This window comes from Cricetulus griseus, chromosome 2 (genome assembly GCF_003668045.3).
Source record: "Cricetulus griseus strain 17A/GY chromosome 2, alternate assembly CriGri-PICRH-1.0, whole genome shotgun sequence".
Taxonomy (NCBI): domain Eukaryota; kingdom Metazoa; phylum Chordata; class Mammalia; order Rodentia; family Cricetidae; genus Cricetulus; species Cricetulus griseus.
The window spans coordinates 100,560,219-100,584,354 of NC_048595.1; the positions used below are offsets into that span (position 1 = coordinate 100,560,219).

Here is a 24,136-nt window from a genome sequence, read left to right on the forward strand (position 1 = left end):
ATGTGACACCATATCTAACCCTTTACCTTTAAGAAAAACCCAATCTAACTTCTGTGAATATAGTACAGTGTTGTCATTTATATACATGTGCTCATAATTTAAATTTATTCTTGGAGGCTGGAGTTTTTGAGGAAGTCTGTTGAGACCAAGTTGGCCTTTCCCTTTCCCTTTTGTTATCTTTTCAAGTGCTGGGTTTAGAGATGTGCACTACAATACACAGCTTTATAGTTTACTTTTTAAATAACCTTTATAGAAGTGGTAAAGTGAGCCAGGTGTGGTAGTGCATGCCTTTAATCCAAGTGCTAAGAGGCAGAGGCAGGTGGATCTCCATGAGTTTGAGGCCAGCCTGGTTTACAACAAGTTCCATGGCTGTTACACAGAGAAACTTTGAAAAAGTGGTAGTGTACATTATAGAAATTTGGAAAAATAAAAGCAAAAAGTATTTTTGAGGCTATATCTCACTAATAACTCAGGCTGACTTCCAATTTGGTATGATCCTCTTGCCTAAACTATCCAAGTGCTAGGATTACAGGTGTATGCTACCATGTCCAGCAAACAATATTTCCAGTGGCCAGAAATCATCTTTCTATGTCTTCTAGGAAGATGTGTAAATATGTGTCTCTTCATAGAATATTCTTCTTTATCATGCTGAAAATTATGCATGCTAAATGAATGTCTTGTCACTAAGCTATTATAGCCCCACAGGTAATTATGTTGATTAATTTCCTTGTAATTAGTTTATTGAAGAAATATCCCATTTCATGGCCCAGGCTGACCTTGAACTTGTGGTCCTTGATTCTGCCTCTATAGTGCTGGGAGATTATAGATATGTGCTACTTTTTTTTTTTTTTTTTTTTTTTTTTTTTTTTTTTTTTTTTCGAGACAGGGTTTCTCTGTGTAGCTTTGGAGCCTATCCTGGCACTCGCTCTGTAGAACAGGCTGGCCTTGAACTCAGAGATCCGCCTACCTCTGCCTCCCGAGTGCTGGGATTAAAGGTGTACGCCACCAACGCCCGGCTATGTGCTACTCTTTTAGCCTGCAAGTGGCATTAGATTTTTTTTTTTTTTTTTTGAGATACTACTTTAACTTTTGGGGGGTGGGTGGGTGGGTGGTGGGGAACAGGACAGTACCATCTGTCCTGAGCCATACTAATACTCAAATTTAGAGATCTGCTTGCCTCTGGAGTGTTGGGATCAAGGGCATGGTATCAAGGACCTCCAAGTGCCAGCCTCTGTGTCCCCTCAGGGTGGCTGGTTAAAGGGATCTGAGGTGAATGGATCAGTTCATTGGTGAAATTGGACATTATTTTGGGGGAATTAGACTCACTAAATTCCATGCTAAAATATTTGTTTCCCAACCTAAATATACAAATTCTAAATGTTCCAGAAATTACTTTAGAAGTCATAGTCATAAAGGTATCATGAGTGGTCATGCTTGTAACCCTAGCACAGGAAGTTTGTAGCCAGCCTGTTCTACAGGAGATCCCATATAAAGAAGAATGTTGATAGACTTAAAACTACATAAGACGTAAAACTTTGGTATAGTAAAGTCACTATAAACAAAACTGGAAGGAAATGTTTGCAGTTATAAGAAATTGAGTTAGTACCTTTTTTTTTCTCTTGATGCTTTTAAGTTAACATGCAAAGTAATTTGTTTCATTATGGGATTTGATTGGTTTAATACATTTTGTATGTAGGATAATGGCCTTCTAAGATGTCTGTGTCTTGTTTTGAGACAAGATCTCACTATGTAGCTTTAGCTGGCCTGGATCTCATAGATCTGTCTGTCACTGCCTTTGGAATGTTTAGAGTAAAGGTGTGTACCACACCATTATGCCTGGCAAGATGTCTACGTCCTTAATCTTTATAACCTGTGGTGTTACTGTACATACAAAGAATTAAGGATGAAAGAGGGAATAAGGTCATTCATCATCAGATGTTTTGTTGGTGTTTTCAAGATGGTTTCTCTGTGTAACCCTGGCTGGCCTGGAATTCATAAAGATCCACCTGCCTCTGTCTCCGGAGTGCTGGGATTAAAGTGCCACCATGCCTGTCTCCTTCGTTTGATTTTAAGACAGATGTGAAGCTTGGGTCTATAACTTAAGAGTGCTGAAGCCCTGGGTTTGGTAAACTAGGCAATGTCTAGGATTGTATAGGTAGGTTCACATAATTACAAGGATCCTTAAAAGTGGAAAAAAAAAATGGGCTAGGGATATAGCTCAGTGGTAAAGCATTTTCCTTGAATGTTCAAGACCCTGCCTGGATTCAATCCCCAGTTCCCCTCCCTGCCAAAGGAAGACAGAGGCAAGCTAGGCTAGAGATGCAATGTGGGAAAGACCTGTCTTGCCTTTGATAACTTGAAAATGGAGAAAGGGAGTTAGTAGCCAAGGTTCATAAGCATCCCCCAGAAGCTGGGAAAAGACAAGGCAGAAAGGAATTGCAAATCTGTCAATCCCTTAATTTTAGCTGTCAGATGTGTTGGACTTGTGGCAAACATGTTTTGTCTGAATTGTTATATCAACCAGAGAAAGCTAGTACCATACTCAACCAAGAGTGCTTCAGGAAAATGGGTAAAAGCTATAAATTGGCAACTACTAAACATGAGAAAATGGGTTGGGGATTTAGCCAATTGGTAGAGTACTTGCTGAACACTGCAAGGCCCTAGATTTAATCTCCAATAAACAAACAGTAAACAAAAACAAGTCTCAATACAGCTCCAGAATGTGAAGACACTTGTTTTTGTGGCCTTGAGGGCAAGTTAGCTAATTCAAGGAGAGAGAAGAGCAGGGTTGGGAGAAGAGAGCAGAGTTGAGATGTAAAGCTGAGAAGAAATGATTAGAAAGATATAGATGCTAAACATGGTGACATACACCTGGAGTTCCTGAGCTTGGGAAGTTGAGGGAGGAGGATAATAAATTGGAGACCAGTCTGGGCTATAGCAATACTCTGTCTCAAAACAACAGAATCTATATAGGTCAAGTTGATGAAGAAAGGACTATGTGTAATATAAATAGCAGTTGTTTATATCATTGGTACTTAGGTGGATGAATGCATTTCTTCCCCCACTTGGTTAGAAATGTTTTTCTCTCAAAAACAGCACCAGAATGTGCTGGAGAGATGGCTCAGCGGTTAAGAGCACTGTCTGTTCTTCCAGAGGTCCTGAGTTCAATTCCCGGCAACCACATGGTGGCTCACAACCACCTTGAATGAGATCTGGTGCCCTCTGCTGGCATGCAGGCAGAAGACTGTATTTGTAATAAATAAAATATTAAAACAGACAAACAAACAAAAAAACTAGCACCAGACTGTGTTCCTCTGGCCCTGCAGCTTTATCATAATTACCATAATTGCTACTGTTAGGAATCATAATATAAACATGTTTTTCCGATAGTCTTAGGGCTGCTCAAACCCTCAGGTTGAGAACCATTGCTCTAGAACCTAATCAATAGGGGATATGGCTCTAGAACAGGAAACTGGCATCTTTAGTAACCTAGACATTAAAGAAGACGTAAATGGGATTTGTCTAGTTGAACTACTTTATTAGGATTTCTCTGTCTCTATTTCTTACCCACACCTGGTTTGGTTCAGGTTGTGATATACTGGTTGCCAGTACTATCATACTTTACTGACTGGATTTAGTTGGCAGGCATCTACGGACACGTAGAAATTTAGCTAACAACCTTTGAAAACCTCTGGTAGGGGGAGCCTGGGGTGTGGAGGATGGGAGCTGCTTCTCCTTGGGGGCCCAAGCACAATGCTTACAATGGTGAGGATTCTGGGTATTACCGGCTACCAGGCCTTCCCTTTGTTGATCCTGGGGACTGGCAGCATTTGGGAGAAGCTGCTGAGCAAGAATGGTGTGTGGAGAATGCTGAGCTCTGTACTGAGACTTTTTAGAAAATCTTTGTATAGGGACCTCTGTTGGTGTGCAGGCCTGGGCAGGGTTGTTTTTCCCTGTGTCAGTGGATGATCCCAATCTTGCAGTCCCTCCTCCACATTTCTCTGCTTTGGGTTTTCTGGGACTCCCTTTCTTTTGGGCTGAAGGTAGTACTAAAATCTTGTCTTGGCGTCTTTTGCTAGAGACTGGAGCCCCTGTATTTGAGGGCTTTCCCATTCCTGAGCAGTTTTCATTAGCCTTTGTATGAACATTCCCTGGGGATGGCGTTTGGCCCACTACCTTCCATTTCATTCTCTTTTTTTGAGACTCTTGTTCTGCTCTGCTAGAAGAGTGAGAGCAGTGAGGGGCCTGGACAGACTGAGGTTCTGTCCTTTGAATTTTTGGGGGATCACCAATTGATGAGCAGGGGTACAGACTGAGAGCTTGAGTCTGATGTGGGGAATAAGATAGTCCCCAAGATTCTGGAATTGGGGAGTTAAGGGCTGGGGAGCTGCCAAGTGAGTGATGTGGGCCTGGGGATTTGAAAGTGGGGCTCTGCTGTAGTTTCTTTAGTCTGGCCTTTAATTCTCTACTCCATTGCCAGGCATGGCTCACAGGGTGGTCACACAGCTCTGAGACAGCTCCACCCTGGGAAGATGGGTGGGAAGATGGGGCCTCTGCCTTAGCTTCTGAGAACATCTCTTCCTTCTGTAGGCCAGACTGGTTATGCTCAGACTTCAGGGCTTTAGCTAGCATGGGAGGCCAAGATGTTGGCTGCAGAGGATTCATTACTGGAGGACTGGGAGTCTGGGAGGCCTCTCTTTTTTGTACATTTCTATATATAAACTCAATGTCAGGGTGTGGCTCTTGTGATGGAGCAGAGAGAAAGCTGGGGGCTGGTAGCTCAGTGGGCCAGGAGTCCTTTCTCTGCTCTAATCCTGACTCCATAGGCTTACAGTTGCACGGGTTTCCAGAAGGCTTACTTATGTGAGACTTTGAAACAGAGTTTGGAGGTGGGCTGGATCCCCAAACTGAGGATACAGAAACACAACAATTTTCATTCTGCTTCATATATCCTCCAGCAGGGTCAGAGAGGACTCCTGAGGATCTGGTTCTAAATAGATGTTGGGATAAGCTTTGAGCTGGATGCTCAGAGGCCAAGAAGTTATTTTTTCTTTGAATGTCCACACACCAAACTTTAGATTTAAATGGATTCTCCATGGAACTAACTCTGAGGGGTGGCTGTACAAGATCTGGGGATGGGTTGAGGTTCAGAAATGGAGACTCAGAAGACAAACATTTTCTTGTATGCTCAGTATCCTTCCATGTAGCTTCTGATCTAGGGAAGTCATCCACAATATTGATTGTTTGTGGTTCTAAAAAGGGGACTAGAGATGGTACATGGGCAGGACATGGGGAGTCAGATACCCAGAGCTTCTTTCTCTGCCCCTTTTTCTCCCATAAAGCTTGAGACTCTGAAAAGACTCTTTGGGGGCCCATCATTGCAAAGTCTGGCAGAGAGACAGAGGGAAGGCTAGGAGCTGAAACTAGGTCTGCACAGACACAAAGATTTTCTGTACTAGGTCTACCCTTCAATGGAGTCTCAGATCCCAATGGGACACATGCAGGGATGGTTTCATGAAACCACATGTTGAAGTCCAAGGTTGGAGTTTCAAAGGCCCAGAGATTGCCTGAGTTTTCTCTGTGTTGCAATTGAGCCTGGTATCCGGACAGATCCTCCAGGGGACTCTCTATCTGGTGTTCTGACAGGGTGTCTAAAGGAGGGCAGGGGGCTGACACTGGAGACTTAGAAACGGGTGGTTTCTCTTTATATCCTATATTTCCCCAGAAGTCCTTCAGTGTAGAAAGTCTTCCTTTGGGGTTAACAGTTTTTACTTCGGACAGAGAACCTGGTGGTTGACAGGAGGCTGGCATTGGGGGATCAAAAGCTTGGGGATTGTCATTATGTTGTATAATTCCCCACTGAACTTCATATCCAGGGGGAGTTACTGGAGGGCCAGTTTCTTGATGTTCTGTCATGGGTACTATGAATTGGCAAGGAGACGAGATTGGAAGCGCATAGATCTGAGAGTTCTTTTTTTGCACTGTGGTTTCCCAGAGAGCTTTCAATCCAGACAGGTCTCTCATAGGGTTGGCTCTCTGGTATTCTGTCAGGGAGGTTGGGTGTGGGCTTGTAGTTGACATTGCAGATTGAGAGGTTTTTGGGTGCTTGTGTTGTTTCATGGTTATCCGTGGGGCCTCAAGCCTAGTTATGATTTCATGAGGATTGGAAGGATACAATAGAGAGGCAGAAGGTGATTCTGGATTGTGTTGATGGAGGCTGGGGTCCCCTGGCGTCTCCCTCCAGGCCTCAGGTGAATACAAGAATGTGGAAGGTCTGATATTTTGGAGTTCAGGCTGTGGGTATAGGGCTTGATTCTCAGAGGCACAAGGAACCTCTTTCTGCTGTGTATGTGCATCAGTGTCAGATAAGATTCCTTTACAATCTATAAGCAAAGGCTTAAGATTGGAGGGTACTAATGGGATAAGAGGGGGAGGTGGAGATTGAACGAGTTGAGAACCAGGTACCATTCTTTCCAGATTTCTCATAGTATGGGCTTCATGGGTAGGATAGTAAGTTGGAGAGCGATAATAGGGAAGCAACAAGTTGTACACAGGCAGGACGGAAACCTTGTTGAAGAAGACAGAAGGACAAATAGACAACTTAAGTGGAGAAGGGCCATCTGAGCTCAGGAAAATAGTCTCCAAGGACTCACTGTGTAGCGAGGGAAGACCCCAGAATAGCTGGCTTTTTCTCTGCTGCAGGGAACTCCCTGAAGCTATCTTGTTCCTCACAGGTAGGTTGGTCAGGATCTGGAAGGTAGGGAAGGATCTGGAAGGGCTTGAGGGTTGTGTGAGCACTTGTTCTCGTATCCCTGTGGCCTTGGGGAGGCCCTCAGAACTACAGGATGGCTGGTGTGGGTCTGCAGTGAATTGCTTTCCAATGAAAGCATCTTTGGAAGGAGAATGTGGTTTTAGTGGACTCAGAGATAATGATTCCTCTTCCTTCTCTTCCCCACATTCCTCTTCCTTCTTTGACTCTTGCTTGCACAGGGAATCAAGGAAGGCAAAATGGTGCAGAAGTTGTAGTCCCTAGGGAGTAGAGCGTAATACTATTAGGCATGATGGCTTCTGAGAGACTTGTGATGTGATTTCATTCATTAGTTTCTGTTCTACATGCAGGCTTACCTGCCCCACAGTTCTGATGAATGGTCACTTACCCGTTCTGCATGCATTGTTAATGTCTTATTTAGAGATCACCATTTCCACATGTACCCTAGGGTCAGTGATTAGTCACTTGCTTTCAAATCATGCCACCCAGCACTCACCCAGTCAGTGATCTCTGGATTATAATCACTTATCTGGGACCACATCCATAACAATAACCCTCCATTTGACCTCACACATCCTTTCAGTTATTCATCCGGATCCACATCCAAGGTCAGTGATCACCTACCTTGCCTTGTATTGTTATGTCTCCAGAGCACCAGGGCTGAAGCTGTTGCCATTTCCCAAGCTGCCACCATCTTTGGATCTGCCAAACCATGAACAAGAATAGTATCACCAGATTCCCTGGACTTTGGAGGCAGATGCTGCTGCTGCAATGTCTGCAGGCCAGAACATGTGTCAGCTGGCCTTGGAGAGGCCCCATATCTCCCTTAGCCCTAAGCAGGTCTTCTAGCAGCCATTCCATTTTCTTCAGCTTAGTGGCAGTTTCTTGAGGTCATCACTACATCATAGAACACAGAACTCCAACCCCCACATGAATCCCAGAGCCTTCTCCTGGAGCTTCGGGCCAAAATGTTACCTGTATTAGACAGCTCATCTCATACATTGAAATCTTAGTGCTGCCCTTATCTTGATTGCCAGGGTCAGAGCTATTCGTGCTTTAGGACATGCATTTTATCGTTGAACTATGTCATCCAAACTCTAGTTTTCATTTCCTGTCTGTGAAACCTCAAACAACTTAATACCTCAGGGTTTTTGTTTGTTTCTTTTTTGTTTTTGTTTTTTGTTGTTGTTTTGAGACAGGGTCTCTTTTTCATAGCCTGACTGTCCTGGAATTCACTAGGTAGACCAGGCTGGCCTCAAACTCAGAGATCCACCTACTTCTGCCTCCCAAGTGCTGGGAGACAGGATCTCTCTTCATAGTCCTGGCTGTCCTGGAACTCACTTTGTAGACCAAGCTGGCTTTGAACTCACAGAGATCTACCCGACTCTGCCTTCTGAGTGCTGGGATTAAAGGTGTTCGCCACCACACCTGGCCTATTACCTCAGGTTTAGGATTAAACAAATATATGTATTTAGAACAATAATCTGGCATATAGTTTGATTTTTTTTTTTTAATTTTTAGTTTTTTGAGACTGGGTTTCTCTGTGTAGACTTGGTCATCCTGGAACTCACTTTATAGACCAGGTTGGCCTCAAACTCACAGAAATCTACCTGCTTCTGCTTCCCAAGTGCTGGGATCAAAGGTATGCACCACCACTTCTGTGTTTTTATTCCTAGCACACAACTGATTTTCTTACGACATTTTCATAATACTTAATTTTGGTTGTTTCTCACCCTGATCCCTTCCTCTTTGCCATCTCCTTGTACTCCTACACTTCTGTCCCACATATCCCTCTCCACTTTCACATCACATGTCCTGTTACCTTTCTACCCTTCTTTGCTGAAGCCTCTTTCCTCTCCCATGGGCCCCTTTCTAGTTTCCTGATCCTCTATATTCACCCCTACATAAATATACATATAGAAAAATCAGAAGCTAGGATCTACATTGAAGAGAACATGTGATATTTGTCATTCTGAGCCTGAGTCATAGTTATGATTTTTTCGTTGTTTTTGGAGGCAGAGTTTCTCATTGTATCTTTGGCTGTCCTGCAACTCACTCTGTAGACCAGGCTGGCCTCGAACTCAGAGATCCACCTGCCTCTGTCTCCCCAGTGATGGGACTAAAGATATGCACCACCACTGCCCAGCTCACTAATCACTTCTTTATCAAAGCAAGGTAAAGCATTTCTGATGTCATTTTCAGGATCTATGCTTGAGAAAAATGGTGAAATCAATGGGGTTATAGCTTCATTCATCACAGTATCCAGATATTTATCAGCTGAGTTTTCTCCAGTGATGCCAGAATATCATGTGAATCTTCTCTGTCAATGAAACCATCTGTTTTGGACATGTTGAAAGCCTTTTTGAATTCCTGGATTCATAACTGTTCACATATGGCAGACATATCAGATGTTGCCCTCTGAAGGGCTTCTTGGTGACCTTGGTCTTGGCCCTTTTGATCGACATAGTAGTTTCATCCCTGCACAACACTGAGAGTCACTATACCTTGGCGAAACACTTGCTGTCATGATCTCTCTCATTTCTTGTCCTTCAGCATTAGTGCAAAGGGAAGAACACACAGCAAATAGGCATTTATCAATAACAGTCTATTTGCCCTGATCAGAGCTCTGAAGGGTTAAGCACATTCCCTATTTTCAGAGCCCACAGTCTTTGAGAATATTTGTTGCTAGAGCTCATTTCTGTCAGCAAAACACTTCCCAATGAGGAAACTAAAGGAAGAAGCCAGCGTCTGAACATTAGCTTTCTGGTTCTGCTTAGCCCTGAAAATGGAAAAATCATATTGCTGACGAATGCCCACCAGATGGCATTGTGACCCAGTAGACCAAATGTCCCAGGACCAGCTTTCTGAGTCTTGATTTTGTGCAAGTTATTTAACTTCCCTGAGGCTCAGATTCCTCCTTGAAATACTCTTGGCCTGTATCTCTCACAGCATGCTGATAAAGAGCATAAGGGATAACAGACAAGAAAGCACTTTGAAATGTACTGTGTTACTGTGTGACCAAGCTCATTAGTTGTCATTGGCCACTCAAGTACCCCAGAACCTCCCACAAAGACTGTTATAGTCAGCTTACTCCCTCTCCATCACATGTGACCAAGCCTTGAAGAGCTTACCAGAAAATAGCTCTTGCTGTGGCTGGGGTGGAGATGGAAGGTGGGATTCACTAATCTCTTCTGTACCTTTTTTCCTAACATGATCCCTGCCGGTCTAGAGCCCTAGTGCAGGTTGGATTGAGATCAGGGGTGGAAGGCTAGTAACTCAGAGAATTTCTGAAAGATATCTCTGGCACAAAGAATAAAAGGGTCATACATTAGTGATGGGAGGATATGACTGACTCCTCAGGCTTTTGAGGCCTTCCTGACCCCATTCTGCCCATTTGCAGCAGGCATTTCTGGTCTTCTCAGCCGTCTGGAAAAGGTTCCTGGTGAGGGCAGCTTGTAGCAAGTTCTCTGCTGGGAGGATCTGATGAAGCAAGGGTAGAAACTGACCCTCTGGTTAGGGAGGTTAGATAAGATGCTGCTCCTACAGTGTCCCCCGGCTCCCACAGTTCTGCCTGAGTCTTTCTGACGACTTTGGCTTCCATCCTTCCACCAGACTCTCTTGAAAACCAATCGACGGTTTCTTCGTGTAATCCTGTTTAACACTACTAGCCTATTTATGAACCTGTCAGTTACTCACAATGGAAACCACATAGATGGCATTAGCTATAAAGGCCAGGGGATCCTCCAGAGACCCAGCTTCCTATGCCATACTCTACCTCAGCCTGTAATTTTGCTCAACTTGTTGGCTTCCCTCCCCACTCACTGTAAAAACAGTAGCCTCTGCCTCTGTCACCAGGGCTACTTTGCCTTTGCCCAGGTATTGTCACTAACTTTTACTCATCTACCATTGAAATTAGTGATATCTAATTACATTTATTTATTTAGTCTGTGTATGGGCACAGATGCAGTGGCATGGGTGGAGGAAAGAGGACAATTTGCAGGAATTTGGTCGTTTCTTTCTACAAGGATCCTAGGTATTGAATTCAGGCTGTTAGTTTTGGCAGCCAGCACTTTTTTTTTTTTTCCCACTAGCCTTCTGGCTTGTCTCTTTCTTTTAGATCTCTTCTAGAGACCTAGTGGGTCTGTCTTGTTCTTCAGTTAACCTTTGATTCCACTTCAGCTCTGCCAACAGGGTCTCTGCTACTAGGCATTCTTTTTTCCAAACTTGTTAGTTTCCTTAGTGCTAATTCTGCTGTTTGATATGCAGTCTAGCCCCATTATACCATAGCTGTAGTGCTCTGGCAGTTATTTGCCAGCAAAGAACCTCTTCAATGGTAGTCTTAGTTCAGGGTCTCTTCCTTCCAAATGAATTTTCACAAGATAGGCTCCTCCGTGGCTGGGATACTGCCCTAAGGGTACCTTTCTCATTATCTCCACGCAAAGCATAAGGTTTCTCTAATCTTTTACATTTACTCACCTTAATTTTTATTATTCCATTTTCATGTGTGTGTATGTCTGTTTTTGCATATGTGTGGGTCCATGTGTATGTGTGTGTGTGCGTGTGCACATACACATACTCTTTTGAACATAAATACTATTTTTGCAATGTATACCCATCAGCTCATTTATAAATACTGATTTATGCAGGAATCCTTTTAAAATTTTAGATTTAATTTTATGTGTATGGGTGCTTTACCTGCATGTATGATTTGCACTATTTGTGTGCAGTGTTCAAGAGAGCTGAAGGGAGTGTTGGTTCTCCTGGGCCTGGGGTTGCAGATGTTGTGAGCTGTCATGTGGGATAAAATAAAAATACAAATAAAGGGCTGGAGAGATGGCTCGGAGGTTAAGAGCACTGACTGCTCTTCCAGAGGTCCTGAGTTCAATTCCCAGCAACCACATGGTGGCTCACAACCATCCGTTATGAGACCTGGTGCCCTCTTCTGGTGTGCAGATATACATGGAAGCAGAATGTCTTATACATAATAAATAAATAAATAAAATCTTTTAAAAAATACAAATAAAAATATTTGCACATAATTTTATTTTTATCTGTGTAATTCCTTTTACTAGTTCTCTATTTCAAGTAGATCTGAGTTACCCCTTAGTTTTCTTTTTATCAACCTGAAGGAACCTTGAGGAATTTTAGGACATATTTTCTGGTGATGCATTTTCTCAGTCTTTACCTAGCGATGTCTTGAGGTCTCCTTCAGGGTTTTGTTTAAGACAGAATCTCACCATGTAGCCCCCACTGTCCTGGAACTCACTAAGTAGACCAGGCTGGCTTTGAACATCCAAATATTCACCTGCCCTTTCCTCCTCAGTGCTGCAATCAAAGGTGTGTGCCCCCTTTATTAGTGTCTGGCTTTAGCTGTACCATCCTCCAGGTTTCCCTCAAACTTGCTGTCTAGTCCAAATTCATGGTCTTCCTGCCATAGTCTCTTCATTGTGGGGATTATAGCAGTGCACCTGGTCTGCTTCATTTTTGGTAGGAAGTTTTTCTGGATATAGAATTTCCCTCCAACACATGGATTATATCACGAGTGCTTTCTGATTGGCATGACTTCTGATTATAGTCAGCTCCAAGCCTTACTGAAGTTGGATGTGATCTGTCCAGGTCTTTTCATTGTCCCTCCCACCCACCCACCTAGGGTTACTCTTTTCTTGTGCTGGGATTGAACAAGGCCTTTCACATGCCAGGCAAGCACTCACCAATGATCTCAATCCCTGAACTTTTGGGGTATACATATTAATGTTCTGTCATCAAATTTGGGGAGCTTTCAATCATTTCATATTCCTTTTTCTCCTCCTCGTCTTCTTTCTTCTAGTGCTAGGGTATCCAACCCAGGACTTTGCACATTCCTTCCCCTTTCTTGCCTCTGTTTCTAGAACTTCTATTATTTATGTTTGCTTAGTGGGGTTTCATAGGCCTTAAAGGCTTTCTTCCCCTTTATTCTTTTTTTCTGTGTACCTTAAGTTGAATAATTGACCTATTTTTAAGCTTACTGATTTTTGTCTATCTTCCTAATCTGCTAACATTCCTATCAAAATTTTCATTACAGATAATGTATTTTTCAACTCCAAAGTTTTGATTTGTTGACTTAAAAACTTTTCTCTTTCTGTATTTTACTTTTCTATTTTTCTCTTTATTCTTCCTCTCCTTATCCTCCTTTTTCGTCTCCATTTTTTTTTTTGAGACAGGATTTCTGTCTCAAAATACGTAGCCCTGGCTATGTGTTTTACTTTCTTATGTGCATGAGTGTTTTGCTTGAATGTATGATTGTACACCACATTCATGCAGTTCCTGAGGAGGCCAGAAGAGGGCATATGGTCACACATAACTGAAGCTACAGTTGTGAGAGAGGGCACTATTTAACAGACTGCAGCTGTGGAGGGGCAGTGCTCAGGAACAGAAGACTAGAGGGGTTGGAGGGGGTCATCACAGGGAGGAGCAGCTTTTCAGTTTTCTCTTTAGAAGGATATTGGAGATTTGGAAATCCACTCATAGTCCAAAGAGGCCAAGGAAAAGTGAGGTCCAAGGAGATCCAAGGAGGTCCAGGTCACAGTCAGATGTCCTGACAGCCAGTGAGCTGAGAGGTATCCAGAGACTAAATGGTGTAGTAGTTGAGTGACTCCAATGACTAAGGTGGTTCAAGATCCAGGGTAGCCAAGTCTAAAGACATATTGTTATACAAAACAGACAAATGATTGCTATAGTTGTCATTACAGAAACGCACAATGGAAGCTTATGTTGCCTCAGATAGCCTGGTTTCTAGGATCTCAGGGTCCCATAAAAGTGTGTTCAGTGAAAACATGAAGACAGGACAACTTCTAGGTCCTGTGTGTTCACAGAGGGGCCAGAAAGAGAATTCTGGTTCAGGATATCCAGATTCTGAAATTTTAGGTCTCGGGGAAAACACAAGATAATACTTAACCTCGAGTGAGTGAGACCACTACTAGAATTCCCAATGCAGGAGAGAATGGAGTAGGATTATTCAGGGTGGGGTTCACCCCATCCATAACAGACATCCAATGATTTGGGGAGTAGGAGGAAGAACCTCCCACAGGAAGTGCCTCATGTCAGAGGACAGGAGCCTTTGTCAGTGTTTCTGTCCCAGAATGAATAGTGAGTCAGAAAGGTCCAAAGAAGCCCAGTGTCCACCTGTGGGGGCCAGGACCTGCAGAGGGCATCCATCCTTGTTGTACTGGGGACAGTGGTCTCAAGTTAGTCTTGGGCCTCTCTTCAGCAATGGGGCTTGCATATTTGAAGATGGCCATTCCTGTAACCATAGGGTTCCTTCCTACCCAGACCCAAGGGAAAAGGCAGTGTAGCCTTTATGCAATATTAACCAGGCTCTGAGGGTCAGAGTTGTCTAGTAGGGACAGTCACCAGGTACCAGGACAGACATCCTTGGAAAATGGTGTGATTCAAGGAGCAGCAACTGTGTTTACTGCCCTTCAGGGAACCCAGATATCCAGCCAGGCCCTTCCAGCATTCTCTAGCTACATTTTTTTTTTGTGCCCAAACTTAAAAAAAGTTTTATTATTTTTAATTAATTGTATGCACGTGTGTGCGCGTGCATGTGTGCACACATGTGCATGAGTGCAGGTTCCTGAGGAGGCCAGGGTTGTCAGGTTCCCCTGAGAAGCTGTGAGCTGTCTGATGTGTGTCCTGGGGACTGAACTTGGCTCCTCTGTAAGAACAGGAAGTGCTCTTAGCTGCTGAGCCATCTCTCCAGCCCACTTGCTGGCTAAACTGTGACTTTGGGAGTGTGCCTATTCTCATCAGTCAGAAAGTTCTCCATTCCTTCCAAGGAATAAAATGTCTCTGATTCAAAGAGGACGTTTAGACAAGTCTGTTAGAGCTCATGTTGACACGGCTTCTGAGGAGAATAGGCTCTGTTTCTCACAGCTAAGGGTATTTTCTTCTCCGCAGATAGCTGGGCTGTGATTTCTAGCTTTGTTGTTTGGGGTATATATTCTGGAATTCCAAAAAAGTCAGTGCTTACAGAAAGAAGGGGTCGGTTTCAGCTTATACTGAGGTTGCTTGGCTTTTCTGGGGGGCTATCAGGGCTCTGGAAGGAGGCTGACAGTGACACTGCATTCCTGCCTGCACCCCAGGGGCCCTGTTCCTGCTCAGAGGCCATATTTTTAAAATACTTTATTTTTTTTCATAATACTGTCATTACAAAAAAATACAAAAAACTACTATAAAAACATTCAGGGGCTTTGTCAAAGTGAGAAAACCTAAAGACCCCACCCCAGGACCAGCTGAAGCAGTCTTCTCCCAGCTCCTTCATTATTTGACTTTTATACAACTGTGGGAGTGGGGTGGGAGTCACACAGGCAGAGAGGGGCTGGAAATTTCTGACACAGCCTCCAAGAAAGATAAGAAATAAGTAGCTTCACATATCACAAAGTGGGGTTTGGAAGTTTGGGGTGGCTAGACCTGAGTTCAGAGATGTGGGGAGAAACCTGTGATCCTGAATCTCTTGGTGGGGGGAGTAGCTGCCACCTGACCCCAAAGCCCTTTTCCTTCCTGATGATGCCTGGGAGATGGGTCCTGCCCCACCTTTAGCTGTAATGCTCCAGCCCCTCTTTTCCCCACCCTTGAACACTCCTCAGAGCAGCTGGGGGTGGGGACAGACCCTACAACTCTTCCAAGTGTGGGCAGGACAGCTATTGGGGAGGCTCCTGAGTATTAGTTCACCTCCCTGCCCCAAATGAAAAGTGTCTCGTGCTCAATGAATGGCCTTGTTCACAGGTAACGGACCTTCCCTTCCTATGTCATCTCCTCTCGTCTTCCAGAGAGACACAGACCACTTTAGCTGAGTGTATCATGTGCATGAATACTTGTGGGATAGCCTTGGACACTACAGACCTGGGGCATGAGGTGTCCTTTCTGTCCTCTTTCTCCAGAAACAGGAGGAAGCCAAAGGGAAGGGAGAGGAAAGGTGTTAGCAAGGCTGAGAGGGGAGGAGGACATGCTATTTACAGGCGTGGATAAGGAATCTATATCTTCAAGTAGCACTCAAGTCACTCTCCAGCCACTGGAGTGGGGACTGGATTCAAAGCTAGTGACAGAAAATTGACCCCTGGCCTGGGCTAGCTCTCCCCACCTCCCTCCCATTCCCCCAAAGCAGCCCAGCTCTGAAAGGGGTTGGGGACAGGAACATTTTCCTGACAATCAGTGGCTTTTTTTGCATTTTAGAAAAGTGCCAGTGTCTGGTGGACACCCAGCCAGGTCCACATGAGATGGGGTGAGTGTGGGGTATTGCTGTGGTAGGCTCCAGACTGGCCAGGGCAGTCTAGGAGCAGGGTAGGTGCTGCTTAAGGATCTGCCGAGTCTGTGGTGTTAATCTGTCTGGGAATCGAACTTTGAACTCAACAATGAGGTCTCCTCGCTGAGTGGGCACCTTGGGGAAGGGGAGGCCCTCCCCACGGAGTCTCTTCACGGTCCCTGGCTTGATTACATCATTGCAGGGCAAAGGGATCACTCGGCCATCAATGGTGGGAATGTTCACAGTGCAGCCACACAGCGCCTGGGGAAAATAAGGCAGAGAGTGAGGAAAAGGGAGGCAGAGAGAGTGGAGAGAAAGGAAAAAGATGTACATGGTCGCAGGGTGTGGTGTGGTGGTGGATGGATGTGTCAGAAAGGAAAGAGATGCTTCCTGTCAGACAGACAGACAGACAGACACACACACACACACACACACACCTACCTCCTTGAGGCTGATCAGCGCACTGTAGAGCACATTGGTGCCATCTCGGCGGAAGTGCGCATGCGGCTTGTCTTTGAGCACGAAGACAATGTCGGCTGGGATGTTGTCAGGTGTGGCATCGCCCTCTTTGGGGAAGGTGATCTTGGTACCTTCCTTCCAGCCACGCTTGATGACGATGTGCAGAATTTTGTCCTCGGTGCGCACAGTTCGCCCATCAGGGTTGAGGCGCCGTCTTGTGATCTTCATGCGCTTAGTGGAGCCATGGTAGATCTCCTCCAGGGACACCCGAAGCTCATGCACCACAGGGGGGTCCTGCACCTTGCGCCGAGGGTACAGTGATTCTGGGGCTCGCCTTGGGCCCCTGCTCAGCCCATTGAAGCCAAAACGACCAAATGCACCAAATGGGTCCTCATCTTCATCCACATCCATGTCATCTGGGTCAAAGCCACTGAAGGGCCGAGTGGAACGGCTGCTGGCAAAGAAGATATCGAAGGGGTTGGAGCCACCAAAGAAGGAAGCAAAGGTGGCATGAGGGTCCCCATGAAAGGTGTAGTGAAAGGAGCCACTGGAGCCACCTGCTGTACCACCGCCGGTCTTGAGGCCTAAAGGGGAGGAGAAGTTAGGGGCAGTGTGGCCCATCTTGGCCCCATCCCAGTCTCTTTCCCCTGCCCAATAAGCTGCCAGTTCATGGGCCTAGATAAAGGAGCAATCTTTCATTCCCACAGAGAGGGCTAGACTAACAGAAAACTTTTGGACAGATTAATATTCACTCAGTTAACTACATATTTAGGAATGTGTATCTGGGCATGGTGGTGCATGTCTGTAATCTCAATACTCAAAGGACTGGAAAGGGGACTGAGAGTTTCAGGCCAGTCTAGTTGTTTCAAAAAACAAACCCAAACAACCTGCATCTTTAGATTCCATCAAGCTAGTTAACCAATAAGTGGAAAAGCTAAGATTAGGGGACTTAGGAGATGGCTTCTGTTATGTAATTATTACCACTTACTCAGTCCAAACATGCCTCATAAAAGCTAGGGCAGCTGGCCTCATATCACATGACAGGCTATACCAGACTCCCAAATCTCTGTTTACTTCCCAAGACACACAGGACTAGAGACAAACAGGGTTTGACCACAGAGGGGGCTAGTAAGTGACCTGTCCTAAATGAAGTATGGATACAATCTAAGAGGAACCCAGTTTTGATTCTGCTTCATCTTCCCCAAACTTAGACTCCAACAGGAAATCAAGAGGTCTCAAAAAACAAGAAAGCTCACTGACATGGAAATGAGGAACTATTTTCCTAGAAAAAAAAAAATCAATTACTTTATTTCCACACTCTGATCCTGTGTTACACTGCTTCGGGGACTGTCATTCACATATTGTACAGACATAGACTATAATGGACTAGCCTCTCCAGAGTTACACCACACCAACCCTACATCCCACATCTAATGTGGAGCAACCACCACACATCAGTGGGCTGGCACCCTGGAAGGGATGGCTCCAGATGCTCTCTCTGGAGTTGGGTCTCATCTAAGGGACTCGGATGTCTTGATGGTGCTTTCATGGTAGGTGTGTGAGGGAGTAGTGGGAAATATGGGGGAGGGGATTAACACAGATTGATCTAAAATATGTAGATTCACGGATGGAGCCCAGGACATGGGTAGGGCCCCTCTCATTGAGACTTATTTACTTGTTTATTTAGTGCTTGTGGGAACCTAGGGCTTTGTGCACTTTGGGCAAGTACTCTAGCACTAGGCTATATTGTTATTCTCCTTTGAGGCCTTTTATCTAAAATTTCAATTGACCTAGGGAACCTGGGTCTAAATTGTCCTCTTATTTCATGGAACCACAAGGACAGGTTTGGGTTTCATTAGAGAGGGCAAGTAAGTAGCAGACATTCAGGGTCTTGTGGTAGCTGCCATTTAATGCCTCTTAACCTCTCCCCTAAGACTTGGGGTCTATTCTTTCTTCCTGTTGAAGGGCTATCTATGAAGCAAGTTTAAGAAGTTAGGCAGGGCAGGGCAATGGTGGCAAACACTTAATCCCAGCACTTGGAAGGCAGAGGCAGGTAGATCTTTGTGAGTTCGAGGCCAGCCTGGTCTACAGAGTGAGTTCCAGGGCAGATTCCAAAGCTACACAGAGAAAGCCTGTCTTGATAAACAAGACCAACCCCCCCAAAACAACAAACAAACAAACAGAAAATAAAAACAAAGAAAAAGCTAGGAAGAGCTTAGTGAGAGAGCAGGAGACTGGACTGATGACAAGAGGGGCAATTCCCACTGTGAGTTCCTGTTCTACCACCCAACCCCACTTCAGGCAGAGAACGACTTGTCCCAAGCCAGAGCTGCATACAGACTGTGCACAATTGTTCTGGCTGGCAGTTGAGGAAAGGCAGGGTAGACAGAAATAGAACTGACTTTCCAAGGCTGTTTCTCCCTTCTCCAACCCAGAGGTCTTCCCTGGGCCACAGTGCACGTGACGTACACCAGGACCCAGGGGCTGCCTAGGGTCTAGGTCTGTTTGTTGCCTTCACTTGGGCTTGGTCATGTACGAGGTGGGGGAGGAAGTTTCTTCTTCATCTCCTTTCTTAAACAAAGGTTAGGCACTTAAACAAAGTGCAGGATTGAATGCAATTCTGAGACAGGCCACACGATGGCAGGGTGCCTGCATTGCCTTCCTTCTTTCCCTACTCGCAGCAATTCCCATCCTCCCTCCTTAGCTGGGAGAATGCCTGGGGATTAGAGCAGGTGCCTGGTCTCTGAGAATTGGCAAATTTAAGAATGATCAGAGAAAAAAAGGAATGAACTCACAGCATGGAGACTAAAAAGAGGGGGCTGGGAAGGCGGGGCACTGGGAGGTGAGCGGCAGAGATGAACATAACACAAAATGAAGAGGGGCTGGGAGAAACATGCTCTTGAGCACCTGCTTTTAATCAGGCACAGTACATGCCATTAGCCCATTTCATTCTGAGCACAGGCTGGGGAAGGTGAAGAGGAGGACAGTGTGAAAGAGCGGTGAATGTCGTTAGGAGGAAGGGCAGGTCTTCCCATGAAGGAGAGTCCTCAGCTGTGACAATGTCTCTTAATATAGCCTGACAGGTGCCTGTGGCTGGCGGGTGGCAGGCGGGCCCCGAGGGGCAGGCCCAGAATTAGCAGCTACATCATGCCCGTGGGATGTGCTGGGAGGAGCCAGGCTCTTAGAGGCTTTATTTGGGCCTTTCCTGCTGCCCGCCCTGTGCATGTCCACCAACTGCCCTAGGGAAGGGGTACGATGCCAGCAACAGCTCCTCTTCCACTCCTGGATCCCTGCCACTTCCTCTGGGAGGCAAATCTCTGTTCTGCTGGCCTGAAGTGGCTAGGGATTGGGGGATGGCGGCAACAGCCATTTCCACACAGAACTCTAGTGGTTAATTCCCTGGCTGTTTAAGGGCCAGACTTTTATGCTGATGACTGTAAATGCCATCCTCACAGAGTCACAGACTCACTATCCCCAACCTTTCAGATCAGCCAATGAAGCAGCAGAGACTTCAGGCAGGACTAATAAGGCTGGGAAGGAAAAAGAAGGGAGGGGGGGGGAAAGGCTCTGGCTCAGATTCCAACCTCTCTAGAGCCAGAAGGGGACTAGGGAGGGGGGAGAGAGAGAAAGGGAGAAGAGTGAGTTGAGACCAGGTAGTGAGTGAGAGGCTACTCTAAGGAAACTTGCCTCCTTCAACCCGCTATGAGCCCAGGGCTCCAGAGAGACTCAGGGGTCCAGGTTGGGGCCACTGTACCACCTTCTTACCTTCCTCCCCATACTGGTCATACAGGCTCCGTTTCTTAGGGTCACTCAGCACATCATAGGCCTCAGCAATCTCCTTAAACTTCTCCTCAGCGTTGGGTTCTTTGTTCTTGTCTGGGTGGTATTTCAAGGCCATCTTCCGATAGGCTTTCTTGATCTCATCCTCATTGGCCCCTGACGGGATTCCGAGAATCTTGTAATAATCTTTTCCCATCACAGCCACTGGACCGGTGCTGGGCTCCTTGTTTCTGAAAGAACCCAGGGCCAATCTTTGGTGCCCTGTTCTCTACAGCCCAGCCCCACTCCTGATGATCCTGCAGTCCTTAAATGACTCCCTGTATGACCTTCAATAGGTCATGCCTATTTTCTGGGCCTCTGTCTCCCCATCTGTAAAATGAAAGTTTTGGACTAGATGATGTCTTCCAGTTCTGACATGCTAGGATTCCATGATTCCTTTCTCAGCTTCTGGCTGAAGATTGTGGCCCACTTCTTGAGACTAGGCTGAGGCCCAGGCCCTTGGGCCAGCCTGAGGACCCCTGAGAGGCCTTTCTGAGTGAGATGGCACTGTGAACTGACAGACTCACACAGAAGCTGGCGAAGGTCAGTGTACTGAGTGAGGTCACCTGAGCTTTGTAGTCTCTCCTACGCCACACCTCAGGCATGGTGCCCGGGCAGTAGCCCAGGACTCCATTTTTTAGCCAGCTGAATCAGGGTATGGAGTCTTTTCTGGCACTGGGGACCCCAGATCTCTGCCCTTGCTCCCCGCTCCACTATGCTAAGCTTCACATGTGACTCAGATCACAGAGTGACTCACAGCCAGGGGGACACTGTCTATCCCCCAACCAGGGTAACAGTTGCCTTTGCTTGTTTCCCAGTATCTACACACTGAAGTGTGAACACATGTCTATGCTGCCTAAGTGCCCATGGTAGTGAACAAAAGCACCAGAGATAAGGCTTTCTTAAGCATAGGTGTCAGGAGACAGGCGGACACTAACCACCATGTCCTAAATACCTTTGCTGCAAGCCCCTCCTCTACCTGTCCCTACAGTTTAGGATCTGATTCCATGCTCCTCCAATTACCCCTTCTAAGTGGGGTTCAAGGGCATCAGCATGGGGCTCTGATTCTTCCATCAATGGATCTGTGGAGGATATGAAGGGAGGGGCTTGAGGGAGTAGCCAGTTACAGTCCTTTGACCTTTCTGAGGTGTAGCCAACCCTTGTCAAAACAGAGAACCAGAGTTTTCTAGCAATGTTCTGGCAGCCACAGCTGAGGCCTGCTTCTCTGCTCCTGACTACTTCACAGTAGTGAGGTGGACAAGGTGTCCTGGCAGAAGTAAGGACTGTGACAGTTAGGAGGAAGCCTCTGGTACCCCAGGTAGGCAGAGAGAATGACTTAGCTCCACCCCTACATGGCCTGCTGCAGGTGGCTGGGTTGACTCATGGTACTGGGAGTCACCTCCTTCTGACAGAGAGAAGGCACCACCATAAAGGCGGGCACTCCCCCATTTCCCCACACCAACATGTCACGCCTGTGGGGGAGACTGGGGTTGGGGGAGGCAGAAAAGAAAGAGCATCTGGGGGAGGGCAGCCATTTTCGGAAGCATCATTAAAAGCAGTCTGAGAGGGAGATGGGGTGGTCTGCCATCTTTGCCTCAGCCCACACTTTCTTTACCCCAGGATTGAAAGAAACTGTGGACAGCAACAGGGTGCCAGAGAACTCCATCCAGCAGCTTCTAGGAGGCAGAGGGCAAGTGGCATAGCTTACCAGCCCACCCACCTTTTTGTGGTCCCTTCATTACCTCTTCAACACTGCCACCTTCCTCTCTGGCACCCACCTGCTAGCTATTCTCGACCCATAATTCTCTTGCCTCCACAGACACAGGGCGAACTCTCAGGACCTGCCTGCCTCCTTTCCCACCTTCCCACCCTCCCTCCCTCTCCCTCCCCACAAGCCACGTGGCAGAATGACAAAGGAGCCCCATGGCATGGCTCTGCCTTTGATGAAGAATGAGGAGTATGTTAAGGTAGAGCTAGGAATGAAAAAAAAAATGAGGAAAAATAGCAAAAGGGACTGTCGAGGACAGGGAGGAAAGAGGCTACTGACGGAGGGGGGTGTGAGACATGACAAAAGGAAATGGCTGAAGTAGAAAACAGGTGACTGATGGCTTGAGAGGGAGAACCGAAGGACTGGAATATTGAAGATGTTTGTGGAAACACAGAGTTTGAGAGAGATGAATGATATGGGGTACAATTCATTCAAACATACAGGTGAGGTCAAAGGATGAGATGAGGATGCCAGGGAGGAGGGAGGCAGTGCAGGGAATGGCTGATGTGGAGAATTTGACTCTATATGGGTATGAGTGCCCTTCTCCGGAGGGACTTACCGAAACTTTACAAACCCATTCAGCGTCCACGCTCGAAGTTTTAAGGGCTCCAGCTGAATTTTAAACATCAAGCTGGCTAAGAAGTCTTCTCCCCAGAAGTGTGGGAAGCTCCGGAAAGCTCCTCGAGCCTGTAGTGGGGGTGCTGCTGGGGGTGGGCAGGAGAGCACTGTGCGCTTAAACATGCCCAGCCAAGCCCCTCACCTCTGATCGCTCCACCGGAGCCTGCTTGGGACGCTGTAGCTCTGGAAGCCACCTCCTCAGATTCTCAGAGGCCCTTGCCCAGCAAGGCCTGTCTCGTGCCGCAGAGGCTGGACCTGATCCCCAGGTGCAGAGTGGAGGGAGAGGGTCCAGCGGCCACCTGCTCTCAGGTACAGCAGTGTCTGGCTGAATGTGAGTGGCTGTATGGCTGTGTGACAGTGAGGATGGAAGTGACAGTATGTGCTTGCTGAGTGGCAGCGTGTGTACCTGTGACAGGTGTGATAGTGAGGGCCTGAGAGGCAGTGAGCTCCTCTCGCCTCTCCGGGGAGGACCCAAGCCCAATCCCCAAGAACCTACTCAATGAAGTCACTGACGGGGAGCCTCCTCCTCCGCAGATGGGCGGGGAGGGGCGGGGCAGAGCCGAGCCTGGCCGGGACAAAAGGCGCGGCGGGGAGAGGAAGGAAGGGGGTTCGCGCGGGGGAGGGGGTCGGTGATGTCACCCCAGCTGGCTGGCTGGCCTGCTCAGAAACGCCTCCGCCCGGCGCAACCCAATCCGACCCGACCCAACCCGACCCTCGTCGCAGACACCCAGCACCTGGCAGACCCCGGGCTTCCAGGCCCCGCACCCCTAATGGCAGAGTAGGCTATGGACCCCCGGAGTCCCAACCCCCCACACCAGGACCTGTCTTCTCGACGCCCCACTCCCGGGACCCCCGAGTCCTTGCTCAGCGCCCTCACCGGTGAGGAGCTGCGGGCGCCGCCGCGGTCCTTCTATCAGCCGCTGCCCCCTCCCCCGGCTCCGGCTCCGCCGCCTCCACTCGGGACAGGAGTCGCCTGCCCGCCGGCCGCAGACAGCGGGACCGGGAGCCCGCCCCCACGGCTCCGCCTCCGCGCTTCCCATTGTACCGTCCGCCCGTCACTCAGCTCAGACTATGCTGTGATTGGACACCTCTCAACGAGCGTCCGGGTGATAGCCACCCCTTCTCCGCCCCTGTCACCCGGCCACACGCGCACACATTCCGGGCAATGATTGGTGTGGGTGTGATTGGTGCCCTCCGGGATCAATCAACCACACCTCTTCTCCATCTCGTCGTGTCATTGGTGAAAAGGACAGAGGGAGGCAACTCCAGGCGCCCTTTGATTTTATTGGCTCGTCCCTGTGACTTAGACCCAAGCCTTTGGGCAACTATATTAGTCCAGTCCCCAGTATGAGGTGAGACGTGCTGGCCACCGCTCGAGTCCAGGGAGAACCTTCTGGAACAAGTGCAACCTCAAAGACAACCT

The 24,136-nt window shown here is 47.0% G+C and overlaps 2 protein-coding genes across 7 annotated transcripts; both read right to left on the reverse strand.

Moving 5' to 3' along the window:
- Positions 1-3,537: 3,537 nt before the first annotated feature.
- CUNH9orf131 (chromosome unknown C9orf131 homolog) lies at positions 3,538-7,630 on the reverse strand. Its single transcript, XM_027403282.2, has 2 exons — positions 7,394-7,630; positions 3,538-7,029 (listed from the first exon to the last, which is right to left on the reverse strand). The coding sequence occupies exons 1-2, from the start codon at positions 7,628-7,630 to the stop codon at positions 3,622-3,624; spliced, it is 3,645 nt and encodes a 1,214-aa protein (XP_027259083.1). The 3' UTR covers positions 3,538-3,621.
- Positions 7,631-14,912: 7,282 nt separating this feature from the next.
- On the reverse strand, positions 14,913-23,719 carry Dnajb5 (DnaJ heat shock protein family (Hsp40) member B5). Of its 6 annotated transcripts, none has more exons than XM_027403284.2 (5): positions 23,591-23,672; positions 22,655-22,796; positions 20,274-20,518; positions 16,491-17,092; positions 14,913-16,310 (listed from the first exon to the last, which is right to left on the reverse strand). In XM_027403284.2, exons 2-5 carry the CDS (start codon positions 22,720-22,722, stop codon positions 16,077-16,079), a joined length of 1,149 nt encoding a protein of 382 aa, XP_027259085.2. In that variant the 5' UTR covers positions 22,723-22,796; positions 23,591-23,672; the 3' UTR covers positions 14,913-16,076. The 6 variants fall into 6 exon arrangements, with proteins under 6 accessions (XP_027259085.2, XP_027259088.1, XP_027259087.1 ...); XM_027403287.2 differs by lacking the exon at positions 22,655-22,796 and adding an exon at positions 22,856-23,060 and having other exon boundaries at positions 23,591-23,670; XM_027403286.2 differs by lacking the exon at positions 22,655-22,796 and adding an exon at positions 22,856-23,119 and having other exon boundaries at positions 23,591-23,664.
- Between the last annotated feature and the right edge of the window lie 417 nt (positions 23,720-24,136).